Below are 23,958 nucleotides of genomic sequence, written 5' to 3' on the forward strand. Positions count from 1 at the left end.
CGTGGACCCGCACGGAGACACAGGTATCTGCCATACAAACCGACGCACAGCATCCTCACACTCAGGGTCGGTTATCCACGCGCGGCCGCCGCACACACTATATCCATGTGGACGGGCAGGCATCCAACATGTCAGTGCAACCCATGGAAACCCACAGCCAGTGGTCAGATTTCAGCCTCAGCTTCCCCTTGCAGTCCTGGCCAGGTCTTCCTCTCACCACCCCGGTCTCTCCCGGCTGACGCCTCCTGCAGGAGACCTGCAGTACAGCATCCAGAACTCTCTTCTCTCCTGTCCCCTGGGTGACCTCAGCCACTCCCCGGTGTTCAATCCACCTTGTGTTGAGGACTCGCAAACACACTCCCAAGGCCAGACTCCTCCGGACTGCGCCTGCGTGTCTGACGGCTCCACCCAGATACTTACGGACCTCTCAAATCTAACCACCTGAAGTGAAACTTGGATCCCTAAATCCTGCGCCCCACCTGACTTTTCCTCAGGTGCTCAGGCCCAATACCAAGCAGCTGTCCTACATTCCTGCTTCCCTCACATCCTCATGCAATCCAGGGAGTCCTGCTGCCACTCCCTTCAGAATCTCAGCCTGGCTCACCTCCTCCACTGGCCATCCTGGTCTAAGCCCTCGGCCACTGCTGGCCTGGATGGCTGCCAGCCTGCTCACTGTTCTCCCCGCTTCCATTCTTCCCCTGCGGCCCCATCCTACCCTGAGCCCCCAGGGGGACTTCTCCGAAGTGCATCACAGAACCATGACGCTGTCCTGATGGAAACTCTCCAGGGGCCCCAAGCACACTTGCGATAACATCCAAGCTCCTCCGCAGGCGCACCGGCCCCTTCACAGTCACCCCATCACCTGTCCCCGTGCCTCGCTGCCCCTGGGAGAGGTGCCCCCAGACGCTCCTACCTCAGGGCCCTCGGCCTCTTTCCTGCCCTGACGCTCTCCTCCGGATCCTGGCACAGCTGCCCGCTCTTCTGGATTCAAGCCTCTGCCCCGTGTCACCTGTGAGAGCTGCCCCAGGTGTTCCTCATCACCCTTCCCCACTCCATCGCCCTCTGAGCACTTAGGAGCACCCAAGACCATCTTCTTCCCGAACTGTCTCTCCGCCTTAGCGTCAGTTCCAAGAGGGCAAACATTTGTGTCTGTTCTGTTTACTGCTGAACCCCATTACCAGGAAGTGCTAAGCAGACCAGTTAGCATTTGTTGACTAGTGGCCGAATGGATTTATACACAGACATACCCACCCCACAAAAATGCTCAAGCAGATACAACACGAAGATAGACACACAAATATACGAATATGGGTAGAAACACCTCCACACATGCTCACAAAACAGACTAAACAGTCACAGAGACATCAAGAGTCCCTTCCCCTCCCCGTGGGAGTCATCCTAGTTGCTTCCCTAACCAGATCTGCCCTCTGCTTGAACCCAGTCTCAGGACTGGGAGTGGGGGGTCTCCAGCCTGGACAGAGAAGGGGGTCACTGGCCCACAGGCCTCAGGCTGTGCCTTCAGCTATGTCTGCAATTTCCTCTCCCCCTTCCTTCCCTCCTCCTCTCTAAGGCTCCTGCCAAGAAGGCCTCCCCCTCACCCCATCCCAGCGCAGGAAGGGGGGCCCAAAAGCGGGGGCCTGGGAGTCTGGGCAGCAAGAAGACCGGCTGCGTGCTGATCACACACACACTGCAGGCACAGGCCCTGAGCCTGCGTGCAGATGCGTGCACGTGCACCAGCAGGTTTAGCCCAGAACCAAACACACCTCTGCCCCGGTGCAGAAGAGCACAGGGGCCAGCGGAGGCCCCGGGCTCGGTTCTGCAAGGCTGGCCTGGGCCTGGCTTGAAGCCAGAGTCCAACATTCATTAACCCTGCGTGACCAGAGCTGGGCCAGCTGGCCACACTCACTGCCTGGGCCCTGGGAGGAGGGGATGAGAGCCCCGGCCCTAGATTGTGGCTGAGGGTCTGGGGGAGGGTTGGAATCTGAGCTAGGGAAAGGGGCAGTCTTCCCTGGGTGAGGGGCCTCCTGGGAGGAAGAGCAAGGTTTAGGGAAGGGGTTAAGAGCCCATGGTCAGAGAACAGTGGATTCAAATCCTGACCGTCTGGGTTAAGTTATTCAATCCCTCTGTGACTCAGTTGACTCATCTGTCAAGTGGGGATAATGGTCCCCACGTTATAGGGTTGTTAGGATTAAATGAAAAAATATTGTAAAGGATCTAACACTGCCTGGCACCTAGGGAGAACTCCATCCTCATTATTATTGTTGTTATTAGCAGCCTGGGGGCGGGTTCCTGCAACCGGCCTCCCCAGCGGTTTCCTGTCGGGGAGCAGACGGCCCCTCAGGCCTCGGCCCCACCCCACCCCTCCTCCCTGCAGCCCTCCTCTCCCCTTCCTCTCCCGGCCCTTTTCCTCCCCGCCTCCCCCGCCCCGCCCCGCCCAGTCCCTCCTCTTTCCTCGGAGGAAACTTTCCGCCGGCTGGTCCATCGGCCCTTGTCCGGCCCGCGCTGCCGCGGCCTGGGATCCGAGCCGGGCGGGCAGGTGACCGGGACCGGACGGGGCGGGAGCGGCCGGGCCCCGGGTGTCTGCGGCCGCCGGACGCGCCGGGGCCGGGCAGCGGGGAAGCGGGGCGCTGACGGTGAGTGAGCCCGGGCCTCCGGGCCCGGGGGTCCCCGCCGGGCGGGCGGGATGGGAGCGGGAGGCGGCTTCCCTTCCCGGAGCCCGCCCAGGGAGTAAGGAAGGCGCCCGCGTCTCTCTCCTCCATCCCGATTCCCGGACGGCGAAAGCGGGCCTCGTTTGGGGAACCCACCAGGGGACGGAGCCTCCTGCGGCTCACTCCCCCGACCCTCAGGTGTTGGGGCGTCTGCGCCCAGAGGAAGGGTCCCCCAGCCAGGGCCCAGGTCGGCAACGAATTTAGGAAGCCGCTCTCTCCAGGGTGGAGCCTGGCTGGGGCTGCCCTTCCAGGGAGCAGAGCTGCCCCGAGGAGAAAGCGGGGTCAGGGTCGGCTCCAGAGGGGGAGAAGGGTCTGACCTTGCTGACCTCGCAGGCTGACAGGGGAGCTGCTCCCCCAGAGAAGCATGGATGCCCCCCGAAGGGACATGGAGTTGCTCAGCAACAGCCTGGCGGCCTACGCACACATCCGCGGTGAGGGCAGACCCCGGGACCTGGACCCCTCCCTGCCTCCTCAGGCCCCACTCCACCCCTTCCCTCCCCTCCTCCACGCCCCTGCCACTGTAACCACCCTCAACCAGTCACTTACTCCCAAACCGCCCCCCACTCCCCCGACTTCCCGATGGCGGCTACCTAAGGTCCCTCAAATAGAGGGTACTGTCCTTGCCCCCCAAACTTAGAACCTGGAGTCTTTTAGAGATGGGATGACTCCCATGCGCCAGGCCCCCTCCGTGACTTCTGCCCTCTGACCCCCAGCTAACCCCGAGAGCTTCGGCCTCTACTTCGTGCTGGGTGTCTGCTTTGGCCTGCTGCTCACCCTGTGCCTACTAGTCATCAGCATCTCCTGTGCACCCCGCCCGCGGCCCCGAGGGCCCACTCCGCGCCGGGACCCCCGCAGCAGCACCCTGGAGGCCGAGGACGACGACGACGACGACGATGAGGATACGGTGACTCGGCCGGGCCCCGAGGTGTCCGCGGAGCCCGACGGGCCCCTGAGCGTCAACGTCTTCACTTCGGCGGAGGAGCTGGAGCGGGCGCAGCGGCTAGAGGAGCGGGAACGGATCCTGCGGGAGATCTGGCGCACTGGACAGCCAGACCTGCTGGGCACCGGCACGCTGGGGCCCAGCCCCACGGGCACGGGCACCCTGGGCCGCATGCACTATTACTGACCGGCCCCCAGAGCGTACTGGATATGCACAGGGGCTTCGAGCTGCCCCAGGACCTTTGGACTGCCCCTGCCCACGGTGCTATGGAGGCCCCGCCCCCACGGCTCCCCTGGTGCTGTTGGGCCTGGATTCCCGTCCCCTGGGAGACACCCTTCCCCCGTCCAGCCAGAAGGCCCTGGGGGTAGGGCAGGACGCAGGGTCCCCATCCCCTCTCTGGGGGACGGTTAAGAGGTGACGTGACCAATGAAAGCTGCATTCTCAGTGACTCAGTCTCCCTCTGTTATCCTTCCCCCAATGACTCCCAAGCTCTTGCCATGCAGGGGGCCCCAGGGCTGAGACCCCTTTACCAGGCTGACCACCTCCTTCCACCCACCCGACGCCTCAGCACACATGCTTGCGTTCAGTTCACACATGGCAAAAACACACTCCTGCACCCACACTCCACCGCCTCACCACAGGCGCACACACAAAAATCAACCGCATTCCTTACAACTGCATTCCTTACCGTCAAACGCCCGGGTACACGTTGCCCCTGTCCCTACAAATGCCCTCGTTTTCTGCATCATTGCAATCACACACACGCGCGCGCGCGCGCGCGCGCGCGCACACAAGGCCTCGGAACCCTAACCTTGACGCTCAGGCGCTATTAGGCCCAATGTAACCTGGGGTGCCTGAGCTGGCCTGTGGAGTTCATGTGTCACTGCGTTCCAGAGCGGACAGTGAAAGGCAACTGGGAGGGTTCCGGGCTGGAGAGCCCTCCCCTGGCGCACAGCTGGATTCTGGAATCCGGCCCCCGGGCAGAGGCCCGACCCCTCCTGGGCCCCTCCTGCCGGCCATTTCTCCAGCGCGGGGACTAGCGTCCGAAGGAGACACCCTCCCCCCTCGCCATCCGGTGGATAAAAATAGCCATGCGCAGGCCTTGGGAACGGTAATGGAAGCCACATGTTGGCCAGATGTGCCCAGGAGCAGCTGCCAGGAAAGCGGAGGGACGGGAGCGCAGAACGCCAGCCCCGCCCCGCCGCGCAGACCCCGCCCTGCAGGGACCAGGGAGGCGTGGCGCGCGTACACGGCAGAGTTTACTTTCTTGCGTTTCCCAAAATCGTGTGCAAGGACGTGGGTGGCCGGAGCCCGACTTCGCTCCAGGTCCCGCCGTAGTCCCTCCCGGGCCCACCCTCAGTGCGTCTGCGTCTGCGCGTGGATGGAGCCCAGGTTCCGGGACTCCTGGGTCCTCCGTGTCATCTGAACCTAGTGGAGAGAGGGCGTCTGGGGAGTGCCAGCCACCCACCCCCACCCCACCCCCGCCCCGCAGGGGACCCGCACCCCGCCCACCTCCAGCAACACGCGCTTCTCTCTCTCGCTCTTCAGCTCCTCCCAGATGTCAGTCAGCTTCTTTCTGCGGACGCGAGACCGAGGGGAACGGGTGGGCCGGGCAGGCCTAGAGCCCGCACCCCTCTCCTCACCCCTCCCCACTTACTCCAGCTGCAGCCCCATCAGCTCCAGCGACCTCCTTAAAGCCTCCACCTCGTCCTTTATCCTCATCATGTCGTCTCTGTCACTTTTGCTATCTGTGAGATTTTGCGGGGCCGAGGGGTGGAGGGTGGGAGTCATTTGGGGCTCTGGAGTCAGCACGATAGGATGTGGATTCTTCTGAGCAGGGGATACCTCTTCGGGGGACACCTCCTCTTTGGGGGTAGCCTCATCCTTCGCTGGTGCCTCCTCCAGGAGAGTGGTAGCCTCTTCCTGGAGGTAGGCCTTCTCAAGGGCAGGCGTAGACCCTGACTTGGACGCGGACTCGGACTGGAGAGGGGAGCTGTCCCTCTTATCCAGGGGACGTTTCACCGTGCAGAGGGGATGCTCCTCTGGCATGTGAACCTCCTCTTGGGATTGAGCCCCACTGGCCCCAAGAGACCTGGCGTTTAGCAGGGCTTCCTCCGGAGAGAAGTGATGGAACTGAGTGTTGTCTCGGGTGGAGGCCTCTTCAGAGAGCACCTGTTTGGTGGTCAAGACCTTTCCTAGGGTGTGGGCCTCGTCCCCAGGAGGGGCCATCTTTGGACCAGGTGGGACTTCTGGGACCGGGACCTCATGCACAGAAAAGACCCTGTCTGGTCTGGGGGCTTTGTCCTCCAGCGTTGAGGTCTCCTCTAGGATAGGGACCTTATCTGAAGTTAGGCATTCCTCCGGAGTGGGGGCCTTATCTGGAGACAAGGTCTTCTCCGGGCTGCGGGCATTGTCCAGAGATGAGGTCTTCTCTGGGCTGCCGGCCTTATCCTGAGATGGGGTCTTCTCTAGGCTGGGGGTCTTGTCCAGAGTGGGGGTTTAATTCACACGAGGGGCCTTTGTAAGGCTGCTCTGCTCTTCGCCCTGTGGGGATGGGGGTGAGGTCGCAGCCGAGGGCTGGGTACCTGGACAGTTTGAGTCTGGTTCCCCTTGGCCTGGGATCCTTCACACCGCACCCCTGAGAACCAGACTCTGCCCAAGATCCCCACTCTCCCATGTCTTAGGCTTCTCACCTGACCGGCTGCAGAGTGTTGCTGTGAAGCCTGGGTTTGGGCTCGCTTTCTGCCACTCTGGCCTGGACACCCACTGAGGAAACTGCTGCTGGAGCCTGTGAGAGCAGACCCTCAGGGGCCCGGGCCTACTTGGACCCCAAGCCTCTCCCCATCTCTGTCCCTCAGCACAACACCCCAGGCCTCACCCCACTGCAGGGAGGCATCGACACTTACTGCAGTTTCGGGAAGGGCGCTTCTGACCGTCTCCGCTGGGTGTCCAAGATGGCCTGAAACATTTCTCCATCAGAACCGGGGATGGGGGCAGGGAGCAGCATTTCTTCTGTACCCTCCTCTTTCCCCCTCCGCCACCCTGCTCCTTACTTGGCTTCGCTTGGCCCAGTCGGGGCTGTCACCAGCTTCTGGACCGTAGGGAGGGCTGTTCTGGGCATCATCTTTTTGGGTTCCTTAATAGGAGCTGGGAGGGGAGAGGGGAGTGGGGCATTTGTTCACTCATCCATTCATCTAAGAGTCACTGTGCTGTGCACAGGGGACTAGTGACAGGAGATGAATTATATTGGACCCTGCCTCCTGGGAGCTCTGGGGACATTGACCATGGGAGCACCCCAAAGAGTCGTCAGGGAAGGCTTCGTGGGGAGATGGCTCCGAATCCTGCCAGTTTTTAATCCGTGCTTTTCAAAGACCTGTACTCGGCTTAGTGCCCATGGCTGGTTCAGACGCTTCTCCTTCCTGGACCAAGGCAACGTCCTTCCCCCTTCCAGCCCACACTCCCTTCTCTGTCTTCTCTATCACATCTACTCCCTGAGAGATCTCACCCAGTCTTACGGGTTTTATTATCAGCAATAAGCCAACAGCTCCTAAATTTTCATCTCTAGCCCCTTCCTCTTCTCTGAACTCCAGACTCATACCCAACAGCCCTCTCAATGTTTCCACTTAACTTAGCATCACACACTTACCATAGCCAGAACTAAACTCTTGCTTCCCAACCACCTTGCCCTCAGAATCTGCCCCTCTCCCACTGCTCCCCATCTCGCCCACTCACTCAGACGACAAACTGAGGAGTCCTCCCTGACGCCTTTATTTCCGTGTGCTGCACATGCAAACCATCAGCGAGTCCTGTCTGCTCTAAACACCTCCTGAATCCAGCCACTCATCCCCACCTCCACCACTAAGCACTCTAGATTGAGTCACACCGTCTTCACTAGGACTGTCGCAGCAGCCTCCAGCCTGGGCTTGGGCTGCACCCACCCTGCTTACGGTGTGCTCTCCCCACAGCAGCCAGAATGAGCTCATGTTCTACTGGGGAAGCAGACGTAAACAAAAGGAGTAAACTGTGTAGTGTGTTAGGGATTTATCAGTAGTACAGAGGACGAATAAGCAGGGGAATGTATGATTTTAAATGAGGTGGCCCTGAGAAGGCGACATCAGAGTGAGCACCTGCAGGCAGTCCCACAAGTGACGTTCATATCCGCGGCCACAGGGGCAGCTACTCTGGCACCGCACACGTGCTGAACTTGACTTGCACGCACAACATCACACACAGATACAAACAGAATCCCCTGACTGTGGCTCGCAGTGGGCGAGAGCATGGATGCTATAGCCAGACAGCAGACTTGGAATTCCTGCTCTATTACTCACCGGTTGTGTGAGAACTTGGTTGGTAATTTAACCTTTCTGTGCCCTCATGTCCTCACCCATAAAACATGGATAACAAGAATACACATCCTGTAGGGCTGTTGTGAGGTTTGAGTGACTTAATCCACGTGAGGTGCTTAGCGTCTGCCATATAGTCAAAGCTCAGTAAATGTTAACTTTGACTCCTGCTTCTTGTAGTGTGGCGGATCAGGTGCTCTGTGGGGGCCTCCCGCTAGAGAGCAATTATATCCTGCTTAGAATACCATTTTAAGGCACTGTTGGACATAAAAGAGGTAGGAGAAGCCCACAAAAAAGGGAGGAACTGGGGCCAGAAAGGAAGTGAGAGGGCAGCACGACTTTGCGGCTACAGAGCCTGGGGCCAGTGATGAGGAGCAGGTGCCCCATGTTCTGCTCCTTTGGCTCATCACAGGCCCAGAGCTCGGTAGCCAGACAGCAGCGAGAGCCTTGCACCACCTTCTTCCAGACGGTGGAAGTGGTCTCCGGTGGTTGGTGCCCTCTGGCTACTAGCAGAAGTAAAAGCGAGTCCTCGCTGGAAGAAGTTTTCCCCTACAGAGGTGTACAGAACTCCCCCACACTGAGATCATACACAAAGATCCTAAAACACACGAGAGGGCAGGCCACTGAGAGCAGGAGTCAGCAGACGCAACACACAGCAGATACTGGAAGTGTCAGGAAAAGAACACAGCATAGCTACATAGAGTATATTTGAAGAAATAAAGGATGAGCATGCAACAAAAGGACCATTAGGAATAAACAGGAAGATTTTTGCAGGGAAAAAAAAAAAAAGAATTCTGTACTACTAGAGATGATAAATAGCATATATGAAATAAAATGCAATGTGTAGGTTAAACGGCAGATTAAACCTAGATAAAAATCTAGAGAGAGAATTAGTAAACTAGAAGTAGAATGAGAAAAGGAGTGAAAATTTGAAAGCAATGTTCAAAGGAAGAGGTAATAGAAGCAGGGTTTGACTATGGCCGAGTGAGGTAGGTGGTGGTTAAATACTCTGTCCACACAGCAACTATAAAGCTGGATAAAAATGGCAGAACAACCATTTCAGTGCTCGGATACTGACCAAAGACATAAAATAATTGGAGAAGCACTTGTGCTTGACAGTGTTCTTGCCTGCTCCCATCCCTCCCCCACCCCCTACTGCCTTGGTCCATGTGGATGTTCTCCAGGGTGGGATAGGTGGAGGATGAACAGCTTTACTGCCATGGTTGAAGAGAACTCAATCAATATGGGATGCAGGGCTTCCCTGGTGGCGCAGTGGTTGAGAGTCTGCCTGCCAGTGTAGGGGACACGGGTTCAGGCCCTGGTCTGAGAGGATCCCACATGCCGCGGAGCAACTGGGCCCGTGAGCCATGGCCACTGAGCCTGCGCGTCTGGAGCTTGTGTTCTGCAACACGAGAGGCCGCGACAAGGAGAGGCGAACGCACCGCGATGAAGAGTGGCCCCCACTCGCCACAACTAGAGAAAGCCCTCACACAGAAATGAAGACCCAGCACAGCCTAAATAAATAAATAAATTTATAAAAAAGAAAGGCTTCCTCATCAGTCCTTTACACGTGTGTATGAATAAGCATCAAATCAACAGTTTAATCTCTCAGGACCATTTGCATTAAAAAAATATATATATGGGGTGCAACCTTGGATTTGGCATTGGTTTCATTGATATGTCACCAAAAGCACTAGCAACCAAAGAAAAAATAGGGCAGTGGGACTTCATCAAAATTTTAAACTTTTGCGCACAAAGGACAGCATCAAGAAAGTGAAAAGACAACCCAAAGAATGGGGGAAAATATTAGCAAATCATACATATGATAAGGGCCTTTTATCTAGAAAATATAAAGAACTCCAACAACTCAACAGTAAAAAGTCAACCCAATTAAAAAATGGGCAAAGGACTCAGATAGATTTTTTTCAACATCATTAGCTATCAAAGAAATGCAAAGCAAAACCACAATGAGGTAGCATTTCATACCCACTAGGATGGTTACAATCAAAAGACAGATAATAACAAGTACTGGTGTGAATGTGGAGAAACTGGAGCCCTCATACACTGTTGGTGGGAATATAAAATGGTGCAACCACTTTGGAAAACAGTCTGCCAGTTCTTCCCAAAGTTAAACCAGAGTTATCATATCACCTAGCAATTCCTTTCATAGGTATATACCCAAGAGAAATGGAAACACGTCCACATAAAATCTTGTACACTAATAAAGTTCATAGCCAAAAAGTAGAAACAATCCAAATATCCATCAACAAATGAATGGAAAAAGTGATACAATAGAATATTACTGGGCAATAAAAAGGAATGAAGTACAACACATACTACAAAATGGTTAAACCCTGAAAACATTATTTGACGTGAAGGAAGCCCATTAAGAAGACCATATATTGTATGATATCATGTATATGAAATGTAGGCAGATCTATCAAGACAAAGTAGATTAGTGGTTGTCTTGGGATGAGGAGGGGAGAATGGGGAGACTGGTGGGGTAATGGCTAAAGAGTACAGTGGGTGATGAAAACATTCTAAAATTGATTGTGGTGGTGTTGCACAACTATGACTCTACTAAACACCACCGAATTGTACATTTAAATGAGTGAATTGTATGGTAGGTCAATATATCTCAAGAAAGCTGTTAACCCCCATTCCCCAAAAAAGATGGCAGGCCAGATTTGGCCCACAGACCATAATTTGCTAACTCTTAACCTAAACACCCCAATAAAAGGCAGAGATTGTCAAACTGAATTTAAAAAGCAAGATCCAGCTATATACTGTGGACAACAAAGACACAAATAGGTTGACAGTAAAAGACTGGAGAAAGATATATCACATAAATAGTAACTATAATAATAACCATATATTAATATCAGACAAAACAAACTTCAAGATGAGAAAAATTACTGAAGACAAAGAGGGAGAAGTTATAATGATAAACAGGTAAGTACATCAGGAAGGGATAACAATGACAAATATACATGTGCCTAACAACAAAACCTCAAAATATATAAAGCAAACACTGACAGGATTGAAAGGAGAAATAATTCAAAAATAATAGTTGGAGATTTTGTTCAGGAGAAAGGTTAAGACTTTGAATTTAGACTTGTTAAGTTAAATATACATGGCAAATTTCAAGCGCAACCACTAAAATAATAACAATAAAGTGTACTAGTTCTAAATTAATGAAAAAAGTGAAATAAGAAAAAAAGGAGAAAATAAACATTTAAAAATATTGTAAAATAATTATGATTAATATAGTCTAAACTCATCAATTTATCACCAAAGAAAAAGACTGACAAACTAGAGTAAAAAGACAAAGGTGAGAGGGCAGACAGCAGAAGCAAGAAGAACTACAATCCTGCAGCCTGTGGAACAAAAACCACATTCACAGAAAGATAGACAAGATGAAAAGGCAGAGGGCTATGTACCAGATGAAGGAACAAGATAAAATCCCAGAAAAACAACTAAATGAAGTGGAGATAGGCAACCTTCCAGAAAAAGAATTCAGAATAATGACAGTGAAGATGATCCAGGACCTCGGAAAAAGAATGGAGGCAAATATCGAGAAGATGCAAGAAAGGTTTAACAAAGACCTAGAAGAATTAAAGAACAAACAAACAGAGATGAACAATACAATAACTGAAATGAAAACCACACTAGAAGGAATCAATAACAGAATAACTGAGGCAGAAGAACGGATAAGTGACCTGGAAGACAGAATGGTGGAATTCACTGCTGCGGAACAGAATAAAGAAAAAAGCATGAAAAGAAATGAAGACAGCCTAAGAGACCTCTGGGACAACATTAAATGCAACAACGTTCACATTATAAGGGTCCCAGAAGGAGAAGAGAGAAAGAAAGGACCCAAGAAAATATTTGAAGAGATTATAGTTGAAAACTTCCCTAACGTGGGAAAGGAAATAGCCACCCAAGTCCAGGAAGCGCAGCGAGTCCCATACAGGAGAAACCCAAGGAGAAACACGCCAAGACGCATAGTAATCAAATTGGCAAAAATTAAAGACAAAGAAAAATTATTGAAAGCAGCAAGGGAAAAACGACAAATAACATACAAGGGAACTCCCATAAGGTTAACAGCTGATTTCTCAGCAGAAACTCTACAAGCCAGAAGGGAGTGGCATGATATACTTAAAGTGATGAAAGGGAAGAACCTACAACCAAGATTACTCTACCCAGCAAGGATCTCATTCAGATTCGATGGAGAAATCAAAAGCTTTACAGACAAGCAAAAGCTAAGAGAATTCAGCACACCAAACCAGCTCTACAACAAATGCTAAAGGAACTTCTCTAAGTGGGAAACACAAGAGAAGAAAAGGACATACAAAAAAACCCCAAAATAATTAAGAAAATGGTCATAGGAACATACAAATCGATAATTACCTTAAACGTGAATGGATTAAATGCTCCAACCAAAAGACAAAGGCTCACTGAATGGATACAAAAACGAAACCCCTATATATGCTGTCTACAAGAGACCCACTTCAGACCTAGGGACACATACAGAATGAAAGTGAGAGGATGTAAAAAGATATTCCATGCAAATGGAAAACAAAAGAAAGCTGGAGTAGCAATACTCATATCAGATAAAATAGACTTTAAAATAAAGAATGTGGGCTTCCCTGGTGGCGCAGTGGTTGAGAATCTGCCTGCCAATGCAGGGGACACGGGTTCGAGCCCTGGTCTGGGACGATCCCACATGCCGCGGAGCAACTGGGCCCATGAGCCACAACTACTGAGCCTGCACGTCTGGAGCCTATGCTCCGCAACAAGAGAGGCCGCGACAGTGAGAGGCCCGCACACCACGATGAAGAGTGGCCCCCGCTCACCGCAACTAGAGAAAGCCCTCGCACAGAAACGAAGACCCAACACAGCCAAAAATAAATAAATAAATAAATAAATAATTTATAAAAAATAAAATAAAATAAAGAATGTTACAAGAGACAAGGAAGGACACTACATAATAATCAAGGGATCAATCCAAGAAGAAGATATAACAATTATAAATATATATGCACCCAACACAGGAGCACCTCAATACATAAGGCAACTGCTAACAGCTATAAAAGAGGAAATCGACAGTACACAATAATAGTGGGGTACTTTAATACCTCACTTACACCAATGGACAGATCATCCAAAATGAAAATAAATAAGGAAACAGAAGCTTTAAATGACACAATAGACCAGATAGATTTAAGTGATATTTATAGGACATTCCATCCAAAAACAGCAGATTACACTTTCTTCTCAAGTGCACATGGAACATTCTCCAGGATAGATCACATCTTGGGTCACAAAGCAAGCCTCAGTAAATTTAAGAAAATTGAAATCATGTCAAGCATCTTTTCTGACCACAACGCTATGAGATTAGAAATGAATTACAGGAAAAAAAACATAGGGCTTCCCTGGTGGCTCAGTGGTTGAGAATCCACCTGCCAATGCAGGGGACACGGGTTCGAGCCCTGCTCAGGGAAGATCCCACATGCCGCAGAGCAACTAAGCCCAAGCACCACAACTACTCAGCCCGCACACCACAACTAGTGAAGACTGTGCACCTAGAGCCTGTGCTCCACAACAAGAGAAGCCACCACAATGGGAAACCCGCTCGCCGCAACTAGAGAAAGCCTGTGTGCAGCAATAAAGACCCGACGCAGCCATAAATAAAATAAATAAATTTTTAAAAAAAACACAAAAGACACAAACACATGGAGGCTAAACAGTACATTACTAAATAACCAAGAGATCACTGAAGAAATCAAAGAGGAAATAAAAAAATACCTAGAGATAAATGACAATGAAAACATGACGATCCAAAACCTATGGGATGCAGCAAAAGCAGTTCTAAGAGGTAAGTTTATAGCTATATAAGCCTACCTCAAGAAACAAGAAAAATCTCAAATAAACAATCTAACCTTACACCTAAAGTAACGAGAGGAAGAAGAACAAACAAAATCCAAAGTTAGCAGAAGGAAAGAAATCATAAAGATCAAGCAGAAATAAATGAAATAGAAACAAAGAAAACAATAGCAAAGATCAATAAAACTAAAAGCTGGTTCTCTGAGAAGGTAAACAAAATTGATAAACCATTAGCCAGGCTCATCAAGAAAAAGAGGGAGACGACTCAAATCAATAAAATTAGAAATGAAAAAGGAGAAGTTACAACAGACACCGCAGAAATACAAAGCATCCTAAGAGACTACTACAAGCAACTCTATGCCAATAAAATGGACAACCTGGAAGAAATGGACAAACTCTTAGAAATGTATACCTTCCAAGACTGAACCAGGAAGAAATAGAAAATATGAACAGACCAATCACAAGTAATGAAATTGAAACTGTGAATAAAAATCTTCCAACAAACAAAAGTCCAGGACTAGATGGCTTCACAGGCGAATTCTATCTAACATTTAGAGAAGAGCTAACACCCATCCTTCTCAAACTCTTCCAAAAAATTGCAGAGGAAGGAACACTCCCAAACTCATTCTACGAGGCCACCACCACCCTGATACCAAAACCAGACAAAGATACTACAAAAAAAGAAAATTACAGGGCTTCCCTGGTGGCGCAGTGGTTGAGAGTCCGCCTGCTGATGCAGGGGACACGGCTTCGTGCCCCGGTCCGGGAAGATCCCACATGCCGCGGAGCAGCTGGGCCCGTAAGCCATGGCCGCTAAGCCTGCGCGTCCGGAGCCTGTGCTCCGCAATGGGAGAGGCCACAGCAGTGAGAGCCCCGCGTACCACAAAAAAAAAAAAAGGAAAAGAAAATTACAGACCAATATCACTGATGAATATAGATTCAAAAATCCTCAACAAAATACTAGCAAACAGAATCCAACAACACATTAAAAGGATCATACACCACGATCAAGTGGGATTTATCCCAGGGATGCAAGAATTCTTCAAGGTACACAAATCAATGTGATACACCATATTAACAAATTGAAGAATAAAAACCATATGATCATCTCAATAGATGCAGAAAAAGCTTTTGACAAAATTCAACACCCATTTATGATAAAAACTCTCCAGAAAGTGGGCATAGAGGGAACCTACCTCAACATAATAAAGGCCATATATGACAAACCCACAGCAAACATTTCTCAATGGTGAAAAACTGAAAGCATTTCCTCTAAGACCAGGAAGAAGACAAGGATGTCCATTGTCACCACTATTATTCAACATAGTTTTGGAAGTCCTAGCCACGGCAATCAGAGAAGAAAAAGAAATAAAAGGAACACAAATTGGAAAAGAAGAAGTAAAACTGTCACTGTTTGCAGATGACATGATACTATACATAGAGAATCCTAAAAATGCCACCAGAAAACTACTAGAGCTAATCAATGAATTTGGTAAAGTTGCAGGATACAAAATTAATGCACAGAAATCTCTTGCATTCCTATACACTAATGATGAAAAATCTGAATGAGAAATTAAGGAAACACTCCCATTTACCATTGCAACAAAAAGAATAAAATACCTAGGAATAAACCTACCTAGGGAGAAAAAAGACCTGTATGCAGAAAACTATAAGACACTGATGAAAGAAATTAAAGATGATACCAACAGATGGAGAAATATACCATGTTCTTGGATTGGAAGAATCAATATTGTGAAAATGCCTATACTACCCAAAGCAATCTACAGATTCAATGCAATCCCTATCAAATTACCAATGGCATTTTTTATGGAACTAGAACAAAAAGTCTTAAAATTTGTATGGAGACACAAAAGACCCCGAATAGTCAAAGCAGTCTTGAGGGGAAAAAATGGAGCTGGAGGAATCAGACTCCCTGACTTCAGACTGTACTACAAAGCTACAGTAATCAAGACAATATGGTACTGGCACAAAAACAGAGATATAGATCAATGGAACAGGACAGAAAGCCCAGAGATAAACCCACGCACCTATGGTCAAGTAATCTATGACAAAGGAGGCAAGGATATACAATGGAGAAAAGACAGTCTCTTCAATAAGTGGTGCTGGGAAAACTGGACAGCTACATGTAAAAGAATGAAATTAGAATACTCCCTAACACCATACACAAAAATAAACTCAAAATGGATTAGAGACCTAAATGTAAGACCGGACACTATAAAACTCTTAGAGGAAAACATAGGAACAACATTCTTTGACAGAAATCGCAGCAAGATCTTTTTTGATCCACTTCCTAGAGTAATGGAAATAAAAACAAAAATAAACAAATGGGGCCTAATGAAACTTCAAAGCTTTGCACAGCAAAGGAAATGAAAAACAAGACGAAAAGACAACCCTCAGAATGGGAGAAAATATTTGCAAATGGATCAACGGACAAAGGATTATCTCCAAAATATATAAACAGCTCATGCAGCTCAATATTAAAGAAACAAACAACCCAAGCCAAAAATGGGCAGAAGACCTAAATAGACATTCCTCCAAAGAAGACATACAGATGGCCGAGAAGCACATGAAAAGCTGCTTAACATGACTAATTATTAGAGAAATGCAAATCAAAACTACAATGAGGTGGGCTTCCCTGGTGGCGCAGTGGTTGAGAGTCCGCCTGCCAATGCAGGGGATGCGGGTTCGTGCCCCGGTCCGGGAGGATCCCGCGTGCCGCGGAGCGTCTGGGCCCGTGAGCCATGGCCGCTGGGCCTGCGCGTCTGGAGCCTGTGCTCCGCAACGGGAGAGGCCACAGCAGTAAGAGGCCCGCGTACCGCAAAAAAAAAAAAAAAACTACAATGAGGTAACACCTCACACCAGTTACAAGGGGAATCATCAGAAAATCCACAAACAACAAATGCTAGAGAGGGTGTGGAGTAAAGGGAACCCTCTTGCACTGTTGGTGGGAATGTAAGTTGATACAGCCACTATGGAGAACAGTATGGAGGTTCCTTAAAAAAACTAAAAATAGAATTACCATATGATCCAGCAATCCCACTACTGGGCATATACAGAGAAAGCCGTAATTCAAAAAGACACATGCACCCCAACGTTCACTGCAGCACTATTTACAATAGCCAGGTCATGGAAGCAACCTAAATGCCCATCAACAGACGAATGGATAAAGATGTGGCACATATACAATGGATTATTACTCAGCCATAAAAAGGAGCGAAATTGGGTCATTTGTAGAGACGTGGATGCATCTAGAGACTGTCATACAGAGTGAAGTAAGTCAGAAAGAGAAATACAAATGTATATTAACACATATTTGTGGAATCTAGAAAAATGGTACAGATGAACCGGTTTGCAAGGCAGAGAAAGAGACACAGATGTAGAAAACAAACGTATGGACACCAAGGGGGGAAAGGAGGGGGTGGGATGAATTGGGAGAATGGGATTAACATATATACACTAATATGCATAAAATAGAGAACTAATGAGAACCTGCTGTATAGCACAGGGAACTCTAGTTCACTGTGCTGTACAGTAGAAACTAACACAACATTGTAAAACAACTATACCCCAATTAAAAATATATATATATAAAAAACACTATGCACTTTAAAAAAAAAGAGAGAAAGAGAGAGAGAGAAAGAGAGAGGGAAAGTGAGAGGGAGAGAGGGAGGGGAGAGAGGGAGAGAGGGAGGGAAGGGAGGGAGGGAGGGAGGGAGGGAGGGAGGAAGGAAGAAAGAAAGAATTTTAGCCAGAAGCCAGACTTGCTTATAACTATAAAGAAATTGAAGTAGTTTAAAATCTTCCCATAATGGAAGAAAAGAGGACCAGATGAATGTAAAGTAAGTTTTACCAGCTTTCAAGGAAAGATGATTCCCATCTTATGTAAGATCTAAAAGATATTTTTAAAACAAAAAAACATATTCCTTAACTCATTCATGGGGCCAGTATAATACTGATAATCAGATGAGGACAGTAAAAACAAATGCAAAAATCTGAAGGAAAAGAAAAAAAACTGGGAAGGTATCCCAACAGTATATGAAAAAATAATAAACCATGACCAATTTGAATTTATCCCAGGAATACAAGGGTGGCTTAATATTAGAAAATTCTACAAATATCTTTATTACATTGACAGATTAAAGAAGAAAACCTATATAATAATTTCAAAAGATTCATATAAACAATTTGAGAAAATTCGACACCCATTCTTTTTTTTTGCGGTACGCGGCCCTCTCACTGTTGTGGCCTCTCCCATTGCAGAACACAGGCTCTGGACGCGCAGGCTCAGCGGCCATGGCTCATGGCCCAGCCGCTCCGCAGCATGTGGGATCTTCCAGGACCGGGGCATGAACCTGTGTCCCCTGCATTGACAGGTGGACTCTCAACCACTGCGCCACCAGGGAAGCCCTTGACACCCATTCTTGATAAAATTTCTAAGCAAAAGAAACAGAAAGACCTTCCTTAACCAGACAAAAATATACCTACAAAAGATCTAAGCAAACATCATTGTTAAAGGGAAAAAGTTTGAAGCATTCCATTTAAAATCAGGAGCATGGTAATGATGGTCAGCATCACTATTTCTATTCAATATTGTATTGCGATCCTAGCCACTAGAGTAAAACAAGAAAATGAAATTAAAAGATATAAGATGTGGAAAGGAGAGAGCCAAACTGTCATTACTCACAGATTAAATGACTGTCTTCATAGAAAACCTATTAAGGATTTACAGATAAATTATTGAAATTATCAGCACCATGGGTGGCTATAAAATCAATATACAAAAATCAGTGCATTTCTATAGTCCTGTAAAAATAATAAAAAGGATATCTAATTTTTAAAATGACACAATAAAACTACATGCAGAAATAATAAATGGTGCTAGAACAAGTGACTGTACATATGGAAAAAAGTATAATTAGATCACTCATTAAAATCAATGCTGCATAGATAAAAGCATTTAAAAATGAAAAGCAACACTTTAAAAGTTTTAAAGAAAATATAAATCGACTGTTTTTCTGAATTTGGGGCAGGAAGGATTACTTAAACAAGAAAAAACCTGCTAACTATTAAAGATAAGATTGATATGTTTGCATTAAAATTAACTCCTAGATAAACATTGTATGTTATCACTTATATGTGCTTATCACTTATATGTAGGATCTAAAAAACAAAACAAACAAATGAATATAATAAAATAGAAACAGACTCATAGACATAGAGAACAAACTAGTGGTTACCTGTGGGGAGAGGGAAGCGGGTGGGGCAAGATAGGGGTAGGGGATTAAAAGGTACAAACTACTCTGTGTAAAATAATTAATGGGAATTCCCTGGCAGTCCAGTGGTTAGGACTTGGTGCTTTCACTGCCGTGGTCCTGGGTTCAATCCCTGGTCAGGGATCCCACATAAAAATAAATTTTAAAAAATAAACAAACAAACAAATAAATAAGCTACATGGTGGGAATATAAGTTGGTACAACCACTATGGAGGACAGTATGGAGGTTCCTTAAAAAACTAAAAATAGAACTACCATATATTCCACCAATCCCACTCCTGGGCATATATCTGGATAAAACCATAATTCAAAAAGACACCTGCACCCCAATGTTCACTGCAGCACTATTTACAATAGCCAGGACATGGAGACAACCTAAATGTCCATCAACAGAGGAACAGATAGAGAAATTGTGGTACATATATACAATGGAATATTACTCAGCCATAAAAAAGAATGAAATAATGCCATTTGCAGCAACATGGGTGGACCTAGAGATTATCACACTAAACGAAGTAAGTCAAACAGAGAAAGACAAATATCATATGGTATCACTCATATGTGGAATCTAATTTTTTAAAATGATATATAAATAAATAAGCTACAAGGATTTATTGTACAGCACAGGGAATATAGCCAATATTCTACAATAACTTTAAATGGAGTATAAGCTGTAAAAATTTTGAATCACTATGTTGTACACCTGAAACTAATATAATATTGTAAATCAACTATACTTCAAAAATTTTTTTTAATTTAGAACTCCTATTCATCAAAAACCTCATTAAAAAAAAGAAGAAAAGCCACAAACTGAAAGTATCTATAACATGTATAACACGTAATTCAGAATATATAAAGAACTTCAACAATTATTACTAACCAGGGAAATACAAATGAAGTCCACAATGAGATGCTATTTTGTGCTAGATTCACGAAAATAATGAAATCTGGTAATACCAAGTGTCGAAGAGGATTTGGATCAGTTTGATCTCTTATATACCAATGGTGTAGTGGTAAAAGTGTACAATCCCTTTGGAAACCAATGTGACTTGACCTCATAAAAGCTGAACATTTACATACCCTACACTCTAGCAGTGCCACTCCTAGGACTATATCCTAGAGAAACATTATACCTGCACACCGGAAGACAGGCACATGATAGTGTTTATGGCAGCACTATTTGTAATAGTAAATACTAGAGCCCTGCTGCTTCTGGTTCCAGCCTTGCAACCTCATCACAGCCCTCCTAGCCCCTCTTGTCTTTACTACTCAGCTCCTGCAACAGGAGTCCTGCTGCCAGAGGCTGGGCAAGTCCCTGAAAACACACACCATATCCAGAGAGCAGCTCCCAGGGGACTGAAGGCTTGAGGCAGACCTGGGGCCAGCAGTGGCTACTGGTTTATATTGGAAAGATAAAGGAGATTTTCTGTTTCCTGTTTTATAAATGTACATTTTTCACTTGGTATCTTATCAAATGTTTGTGTTTAAAACATATTAAACATCTAGTATTGCCGTTTTCTACTTGGCTTTAGCAAACAACAATAAATGAATTAAAAAATAAAATAAAAATAAAAACTAGAAACAACGAAAATGTCCAATATCAGGAATAGACCAGATACATAATTTGCGTTCAGTCTCACAAGGAATAGTATACAGCAGAGAAAAAGAAATGAACTGCATCTACACACAACATGGATGAATCTTAGAAACATAATGTTGATTGGAAACAGTAAGTCCCAGAAGACCATAAACATATGATGCCACTTTTATAGACCTCAAAAACAAACAAAAATAAATTAGGCACATACCAAATTGAGTACCTTTAAAAACTCAAGGGAATTATTCAAAATTCAGGGTAGTGGTTAGGGTTACCTTTGATGTGGGGGAAATAGCAGAAGGGAAAGAGAGGAGCACACAAACCACTAGCAATTTCTAGTTCTTGGGTTTGGGTGACAGACCATGGGCACTCATTATTAAGTTTGAAAACACATATATTATGTATAGTTTTTGATTACGTGAAATATAACATTAAAACACAAATTAAAGACACATCTCACGAATACAGTGATGCATAAACAGAACTATTCACTGACACACTTAATAGATACATGAACACACAGTCTCAAAGACCCAGATACACTGATCCATACATTTCCTTACAAAATGAAACAAACCTAAACACATTCATTCATGAGCATGACAGCCACATTCTCTGGAGAGAAGAACAGGAACATACTAACACACACAAAGTGACACATTCCTAACACTGACCACATACATTCCTACCAGTCCCATGGGGAGGTACCTCCTAAGAGGGTGTACTGGACCACTGGGAAACTATGGGTGTTTATGAGCAACTGGACTGGTGGATCGTCTCCCAGAGATCACCCCCCCAATCCCAGGCTTCCCGGGCACCCACCTGATTCCCGGGATACCACTTTCCGTGGGACCAGCTTCTTGATCTATGCAGAAAAGAAGTGTCAGAATCTGAAGAGGAGCCCTCACATTTCTAGGTCCACCCTCATTTGTGGGTAGCCCTCCAGCTGTGTCCCGTGAGAGCCACAACCCCCAACTTTGTCCAGCGTAGCCTGCCCCTTGCCACCTGAGTGCCTGGCTTCATACTCACCGGGGGTGGTGGGAGCACAAAGTTATCTGGGAAAAGTCCTCTTCTGCCTTGAGACTCTCCTTCCCACCAGCCCTTATCCTCTGTGGTCTGGGAGAGCAAGATGCCGTGGGGAGGTGAGCCAGATCCCCACGCTCCTTCCTTCCCCAAGCCCACCCTTCTCAACACCCCCGTCCCTGTGCCCTCCCCTGCCCTGTGCCTTTCACACCTTCCTCAGTACTTTCACCTCGTCCCCCCTCCGCAGCGCCAACTCATCTGGGGCCTCGGGATGGTAGTCAAACAGGACCCTGTAGGTCTCAGGGTGGGAGACTGAAGGGAGGTTAGTTCACTGAAGCCAAACCCCCTCCCCAAACCATTCATCGGCTCCCTCCTCCATCAGTCTAGCTGGGTTCCCCCTCCCTCCAAGTCAGAGTGGCTTGGGGAGGAGGATTTGAAGGACCCTTTGGCTGGGTGCTCACCTGTCCGCAGGTAGTCTGGAGGGCTGTCATAGGTCAGGCTGCTCAGCTAGTGGGGGAAGGGCGAGGAACAAGCTGAGCCCCCCAACACCCCCGCCCCTCCCAGCCAAGATGAACTCACCACCTCTTTGCCCACTCCACCCAATTTACCTTGGGAGCCCGCTGGGGACCAAGGCTGATTGAAGGCATGTCTGGGTTACCAAGGCCTGGTGGGGGATAGTGAGGTTAGGGGCGGGTGCTAATTCAGTTTAGGTCATGAGAGAGGTCAAAGGGGTGATGGGGCAAGATGTGTGGATCACACGTTCAGGCCACTGGGGAGGGTCACTGAAGATTGTAGAGTCTGGTCACAGGGGTTCACGGGGTCACAGGGTCCAGGTCTCACTTGGGGGCCCACTGTCCAGCAACTCCACAAAGTTGGATGGGAGGGCTCCCAGCTGCCCGTTCTTCTTCCCCAGCCACCAGCCGTCCTCAATCTGGGGAGGGGGGAGGACGAAGGGGCATCTGGTTCTGCCCCAAGGGGCTCCCTAGGCATCTTAAACCCTGGTTCACCCCCCTCTCCCGATTCTGCCCGATGACCCCTCTCCTCCCTTGCTCCCCCACTTTCCCATTTCTGTGCCCCTCATCCATCATCCACACCCTCACTGCACCCATGTTCCCTCATCCGGAGACATACTCCATCATCTCCCCCCAAACCCTCTCATCATCTCATCCCCTCACCTCCTTTATCACTTCCACAATCTCCCCAGCTTGCAGCTTCAGTTCGTCAGCCTGCTCCGGGCTGTAGCTGAAGTTCACTTTGCACCATCTTTGGCGGCCCGGAGATTCGACCTGGGTGACCTGGGGTCGGACGAGAGGGAGGTCGCTGGAGCCTCGAGCCCCAGTCCTCTGAGGGGGGCAGGGGCGGGCCGCGAGCGCTCCCTTGTACCTCCAGGCCCCGCCCCAGGGCGGAGCATTGTACTCGAGAACCAATCACGGGACGCACAGAGGCCACGCAGTCCCGCCCAGAGCCGCGCCCGTCTCGGCGAGCTGGAAAGACCTGGTGTGGGGGTGGGGGGGCTGCGCGCACTCGCCCACCGCCCTGGCTCTCACCTCGGCGGCGCGCACAACGCGGTTTCGGCGCCTCCCCCGAGCCGCGGAGAGTCTCAGGGATCTCCTACGAATGAGCGCACGGGCAGGGGGGCTCTGAGCTCCCGGGGGCGCGCGCTGAGAGCCACCCCACCCCCCGCCCGACCTCCGGCCCGGCCTCACCTGCACCAGGCACTCGGGGAAGAGGCCACAACGGCCCCCCAGCTCTCCACGCAGCCAGCCCCGTGCGGGCCCATTGCACACCTGCCGGGCCACGTCCCCGTGCGCCAGGCTCAGCTCGTCCTTTTTCTGCGCGCTGTATCCGGCCAGGACCAGCACCTCTGCGGGCGGAGGATGGCGCTGGCACGCGGCTCAGAAGACCCCATTCAGGGCCGACTGGCCATGGCGCGAGTCCCAGGCCCCGTGTGGACAGCGGGAGAGCGGGGTGGTGGTGTAGGCTTTTATCGCTATTTCCACGCAGTTGCATAGAAGAGCTACCCCAAACCCTCTGCACATACCCATGGCTTCCGGGGCGCCTTCCGGAGCCGAGCAAGAAGTATGGTGCAGTCGCGTTCGCAGCCAATACTGGGTCTAGGTAGGGTGGGACAAGCAGCGAGATTGTGAAGCCAAGGGGGCGGAGACGC

General features: G+C 48.7%; 2 protein-coding genes across 3 annotated transcripts; one reads left to right on the forward strand and one right to left on the reverse strand.

Annotated features, from left to right (window-relative positions):
- Positions 1-2,497: 2,497 nt before the first annotated feature.
- EVA1B (eva-1 homolog B) lies at positions 2,498-4,096 on the forward strand. Of its 2 annotated transcripts, none has more exons than XM_060140550.1 (3): positions 2,498-2,633; positions 3,042-3,139; positions 3,422-4,096. In XM_060140550.1, exons 2-3 carry the CDS (start codon positions 3,073-3,075, stop codon positions 3,832-3,834), a joined length of 480 nt encoding a protein of 159 aa, XP_059996533.1. In that variant the 5' UTR covers positions 2,498-2,633; positions 3,042-3,072; the 3' UTR covers positions 3,835-4,096. The 2 variants fall into 2 exon arrangements, with proteins under 2 accessions (XP_059996533.1, XP_059996534.1); XM_060140551.1 differs by having other exon boundaries at positions 2,518-2,536.
- Positions 3,292-23,897, reverse strand: SH3D21 (SH3 domain containing 21). The gene is given in 16 exon segments (XM_060140549.1): positions 3,292-5,076; positions 5,161-5,224; positions 5,306-6,192; positions 6,342-6,436; positions 6,555-6,607; positions 6,702-6,795; positions 21,591-21,633; positions 21,798-21,884; positions 22,003-22,103; positions 22,253-22,298; positions 22,400-22,455; positions 22,632-22,722; positions 22,967-23,086; positions 23,175-23,402; positions 23,498-23,655; positions 23,833-23,897. Coding segments are annotated over 16 exon segments (2,199 nt in total). The 5' UTR covers positions 23,837-23,897; the 3' UTR covers positions 3,292-5,004.
- Positions 23,898-23,958: the final 61 nt, after the last annotated feature.

This window comes from Lagenorhynchus albirostris, chromosome 2, assembly GCF_949774975.1.
Source record: "Lagenorhynchus albirostris chromosome 2, mLagAlb1.1, whole genome shotgun sequence".
Classification (NCBI taxonomy): Eukaryota; Metazoa; Chordata; class Mammalia; order Artiodactyla; family Delphinidae; genus Lagenorhynchus; species Lagenorhynchus albirostris.

Bases quoted from the DNA above. Each gene is read 5' to 3' on its own strand.
- EVA1B (XM_060140550.1), top strand. From the start codon at position 3,073: ATGGATGCCCCCCGAAGGGACATGGAGTTGCTCAGCAACAGCCTGGCG. The intron at 3,140-3,421 runs GTGAGGGCAGAC...TCTGACCCCCAG, and splicing joins GGCCTACGCACACATCCGCG to CTAACCCCGAGAGCTTCGGC.